Source organism: Cyprinodon variegatus, unplaced genomic scaffold (genome assembly GCF_000732505.1).
Source record: "Cyprinodon variegatus isolate N-32 unplaced genomic scaffold, C_variegatus-1.0 Scaffold440, whole genome shotgun sequence".
In the NCBI taxonomy this organism is placed as follows: domain Eukaryota; kingdom Metazoa; phylum Chordata; class Actinopteri; order Cyprinodontiformes; family Cyprinodontidae; genus Cyprinodon; species Cyprinodon variegatus.
In genome coordinates, this window is record NW_015150893.1 from 570,491 (window position 1) to 575,768 (window position 5,278).

At 44.8% G+C, this 5,278-nt stretch overlaps 1 protein-coding gene across 1 annotated transcript in view; it reads left to right on the forward strand.

The window, feature by feature from the left end:
- Nucleotides 1–359: 359 nt before the first annotated feature.
- Nucleotides 360–5,278, forward strand: part of marveld2 (MARVEL domain containing 2) — a 7,253-nt gene continuing 2,334 nt past the window's right edge. Inside the window, exons 1-6 of the mRNA XM_015388875.1 lie at nucleotides 360–470; nucleotides 957–2,180; nucleotides 2,823–2,858; nucleotides 2,933–3,111; nucleotides 4,162–4,333; nucleotides 4,409–4,459. Coding sequence (XP_015244361.1) covers nucleotides 963–2,180; nucleotides 2,823–2,858; nucleotides 2,933–3,111; nucleotides 4,162–4,333; nucleotides 4,409–4,459 — 1,656 coding nt within the window. The 5' untranslated portion in view covers nucleotides 360–470; nucleotides 957–962. The remainder of the gene's footprint in view (nucleotides 471–956; nucleotides 2,181–2,822; nucleotides 2,859–2,932; nucleotides 3,112–4,161; nucleotides 4,334–4,408; nucleotides 4,460–5,278) is intronic.

Genomic DNA, 5,278 nt, shown 5'->3' on the forward strand with positions numbered 1-5,278 from the left:
ACCCAGCAGATAAAGTCATTGACTTCACTATCAGGATATGAAAAAAAGATCTCACAAAATGTTCTGCAATATCTATGTTTTTTTGCTCTATAAAGTTCACTTTTCTGAAAGAAATGTTTACCGGGGGTCGATTAATCTAAAGTTCCTTTAGAAGAGGTATGCTCAAGCAAAATAACTTAATTAGCTAATTAATTTAATTCAGTATAGTTTTATTCAGATGATTCATCCCAAATCTATGTTACAGGAACAAGATTAGGGACAAATGCAACCAAAACAACATTAAGTAGGAAGTCTGGTATGAGAGCAGTCAGTGAACGCATCATGAGGCTGGTCTGGTCAGACTGGCCCGGCGAGTTTTACTTGGGAACAGTTTCCTCAGCGCATATTGATGCTTTTACTCCCGACCTGAGACCCAACAACAACCACTGCTGCCGCTTCACTCTGAGTAAAACACTGAGGCTTTTCTGGAGGTAAGCTGCTTTTAAATGAATCTACAAACATTAGATTATTAGAGAGATTTACCTGGAGACTGAAAAAGGCAGATGACATCATCAGTCATGTAAAGTGTATTTACTTTCCTGTGAACATCCCTGTTGCAAACAGTCTAAACAACAAGTTAAGGTCATGGATTTCTGACGGAGGGTAGAAACTCAGAAACTTCCAGCTGAGGTAAAGAAATGTGCTGATCCCTTTTCAACTTTGGGTTTCCTCATTTTCTGGAAACTTCTGGAAACTCTTAAGCTCACTGTAGTAATTCTCACCCCAACTTAGTAACATTATCTGCTCCTCCCTCCTGTTTTCAGCTTCAGTGATTCAGAGGAAAAAAATAAATCATACGATTATGTCCTTTAATGCTTTTATGTTAATATTAAATGTTTTGCTGAGGACTTTGAATGAAAGGTTTCTCCTGAAGCTGCTGTGGTTCAGTGATAAGTCATTGATCCAATGTGTTCCAGGTCTCCATGTCTGCCTCCAGGTTCGACCGCGTGAGGGAAATGCCTCTCTACGACCAGGTCCCAATGAGCCCTGTATGGAGGGACACTAACCTGCCCCCGCCACCCCCACCACCACTACAGGCCACCACCCCAGCACTCAGCTTAGACCCCCTCCCCCCTCCTCCCCTACCTGAGCAGCCAGCTGTGGGGCCTGACACTTTCTACGACTCCGGTGATGAGGAACCGGCAGAGGCGGACTGTGACGCCATGGACATCAAGCCGGTCCGTCGCTTTATTCCTGATTCTGTCAAAAACTTTTTCCGGGGAAACAGCGGCAAACAGGGCAGCAAGGGTTGGCCCCTTTCCTCGGCTAGTCAATCCCCTGCCCCCTCAGCCAGTAAGGGCACTGTCTCCCAAACCACGATGGGGATCCCCTGCTCACCACCAAACTCTGCCCCTCCGTCTCCCTCACTCCCTGGCTCCTATCGGGACCCCTACGGTGGGTCTGGAGGGAGTTACACCACACAGAAGGAGCGAGATGGACTGTTGCTGGGTGCTGAAGCTATTGATCTGGCTTCTGCCGCGCCGAGTAACCTGTCAGCCCAGACCTACATAGAACGCGTGGAGGAGTACCATCTGCGCTATGCCTACATGAAGTCTTGGGCTGGCCTGCTCAGGATCTTGGGCGCTGTACAGTTGCTACTTGGAGCCGCAGTGTTTGCATGTGTCTGCGCTTACGTTCACAAGGACAATGAATGGTTTAACATGTATGGATACTCCCAGCCGCAGGTGTATGGAGGACTTGGTGGAGCCGCTCAAGTGTATGGAGGTGGGGGCAGTACCTACACAGGCCCCAAGACGCCCTTTGTCCTGGTTGTGGCGGGGCTGGCGTGGATTGTCACTGTTATTCTCCTTGTTCTCGGAATGACTCTGTACTACAGAGCCATTCTTCTCGACTCGTCTTGGTGGCCCCTGACAGAGTGCTCCATCAACCTGGTGTTGGCTGTGCTCTACATGGCGGCAGGCATCGTTTACGTGAGGGACACCACCAGAGGAGGACTATGCAACTCGCCCGTCTTCAACAATCCAGTAAACGGGGCGTTTTGTCGCACAGAGGCGGGCCAGACAGCGGCCATAATCTTCCTGTTCCTCACAATGGTGCTCTACTTCATCAGCGCAGGAGTCTGTCTGAAGCTGTGGAGGCACGAAGCGGCCAGGATGAGGAGGGAGGCGATGGAGCAGGAGGTCTGACTCAAACAGCTCTTTCCTTCTTTGTCTTCTCACAGATCTGCATTAACAGTACAGCTATAATGTGATTTCTGAAGGCTTATCTCAGTCTCCATGTGTGGATGGGTCCAATACCGATGGGATTAGAAAGCTGCATTAAAAGCATCAGGCATATCTAGATTTTTATTGGCAGATGGTCTGACAAACATCCAGCTGAAGAGAATTGGTCACATCCAGTGTAAAAATCTTTACCACAAAACAGATGAAAATGTAGAAAAACAAACTTTTTATGAGCTCTGGTCAGGATGATACTTTTAAAAAGATATAAGGTATATCTTCCATCAGGTCATGCAGTTTTTAATAGAAAACACTTCATTACAACACGTCTTCAAAGTTTCCTTGATAACACTGGTCATTTATTTTTGCATGTAGGAATTATAAAGAAGTAACCATGGCAACCGATTCTTCTCCTCTGTATTTGTTTCTGTAATGCAGCATCAAAAAGCTTCACCAATCTTTTCTTTTTTTGTATATCTGTTGGATTTTAGTTTTTCACTTTGAACAAGACCAAAGCCTCAAAAAGATGCATGTAGACAGAATGTACGTGTAAACAAGTTACTAATAACCTGCTGTTTCTTCCTTCCATATCAACAATTCTAGATGAAGACCATCGGATCTTCCCTCCCGCTGTCTGTAGTGAGTATCCAGATGTTCTGTTGGGTTTTTTTTGCTCCTGAATAGATATTTGATGCTGGATATTTCTCCTGTAGCTGGATTCGGCCTCCAAAGCCTCGGCACCGACTCCTCTTCCCACCCTTGCGCCTGACATCATGAATGGGTCGAGCAGCGCTGCGGCCGCTCCTCTGATGGCGGCCGAACCAGAGATTCTCCGAGGCCACATACCAGCGGGCTATATCCCCAAACCTGTCATCATAGCAGACTATGTTGCGTGAGTTCCACATTCGGGGTCATTTCTCCATTGCCTTTCTGCTTTAGTGTCTCACTTTAATACTGTTTATTCTACCACATTTCTGGAAATGGGAGAAAACAAGCTCCTGAGATGAAAGAACCTGGATTGATTCTAGAAACTCTTTAATTTGACCTCTGATTTTGAAGCTCTGATCAGAAATAAAAACAACCTGAAGGCCATTTTGAAATCAGTTATTTAATTCTAGTTTATCTACATGAAGATAAATCAAGAATTTAAAACATAAGATAATTGGTTTGGTCCAATCATATGGATTTAAATTATTCAAATATATTCCAATGTGATCCAGATTAACAACACTGTGAAGGGTGGGCTTTGTTTGATGGTCAAAAGGTCTTCCATCTATAGAAACCCAGCTGATGACATTAAACCACTGTAGGACCAGCATGTGGCGACAGTGGAGAGGAAAACACTCCTTTTAACAGCAAACCCTAGTAGAACCAGGCCCCTGTGTGAGAGACCTAATGGAACCTAGGAATACTTTCTATGTTAGATAAAAGCAGGATTGGTTCCTGCAGTGGTTTCATCTATGATAGAAACAGTTGAATTTGAAATCTGAATACATCCCACATCTTAACAGACCTCAGCCTTTAAAAGCTCATTCTCTGATCTCACTAGGATCTAGCTAGTCCAGTCGCTGAATGCAGTTGATTGTTGGTTCCACAATCTCTGCATGTTCAGAAAGCGCTCCATGTCCTGTGATCTCAGCAGATCCACTTCCATCGAGACAGAGGAACTTTTAAAGGTGGCTGCCTGAGGTTGTGGGACTCAGAATGCGAACAATCATCTGGTTCAGGTTCAGGAAACATGAACAGCTGTTTAGGGAACAAAGCAGCTAACTAAAAATCAACTTTAAAATGTTCTCCTCTGTGTTTCTTCTTTATTACTAAAGCAAATATAATAAACACCACTTTATGTTTTAGTTCAAGCTTTCTGGAAAGCTGAACAGTGGATTTATATCTTTTGGGATGTATTCTCTGAGATTTACTGGATTCATCTTTCTCTTTTCAGAAAGTATCCCAGCATCAAGTCCGATGAGGAGCGGGACCAGTACAGGGCCGTCTTCAACGACCAGTATGCTGAGTACAAGGAGCTGCATGCTGAGGTCGAGGCCATGGCCAGGAAGTTTGAGGAGATGGATGAGATGATTCAGAGCCTCCCCTCCAGGCCTGCGAGTCAAATGGTAGCGTTCCCGTTGATGAGCCAGCAGGATGTGGAGTTGATGTTTCTGTCTGCTAAAGCTTTGGTTCTGTTTCAGGAGAAAGAACGGATTAACGGCATTCTGAGGGAATATCAGAGGAAGAAAGCTGTGAGTATTATAAAATCCTCGATCTTCTCACTGTTGCGCTTAAATAAGATCAATTCTCATCCCAGGTCAAAGTTTTATTTATGGCTTAAATTCACAACAGATCTAAAGGTTCTTTAAGAAGGATCAATCCATTCAGCTGAGATCCAGTAAACTCAGGGTTAGATTCAGTTCTTATTACATCCAACTCAAATCCTGCTGAAAGGTTTTCCTCCTAAGAAGGCAGTCAGTGTAATGGAGTTACTGGTTCTGCAGCTTTAATGGATGCCTGATCCTGATTTATTTGGACTAGTGGTTCTGCTCCTGATGCCTCTCAGCGGTGACCAGGGGGTTCCTCTGGTCCGACATCTGTTGGTCAGAGCTGAGCTCCTCAGAGCTACACGCCTCAGCCTCAAGAAGACATGGAGACGCTGGTGTATCTTTTGCACCACGGTGGAGTTTTATCCTTCTCCACATAAAGTCATCACCCTAAATGTACGCCATGGACCCTGGAAACCACCTCCACCACCGATCCTCCAATGTCCTTTAAGAAGGACGGAGAGCGTCCGTCCTTCTTAAAGTCCACCACCATCTTCTCTGAAACATAATCTCGGACAGAAAAGGGGGTTTCTGAGCACATAAAGAGGGCAAAGAAGAAACTTCTGTAGGTTTAACACAGAGAAAACATCTAGTAATTATTTAATTAAAAGGGAAGATTCCAATAATGCTAGAAAAGGGTTCGGTGAATCATCCAGCAGCCTGAGGCGTGAGCTTTATTAAGTTTAAACTCATCTGGTAAATAATCTAGACAGGCTTCAGGAGCAAACACTGGAAGCTGGTTCC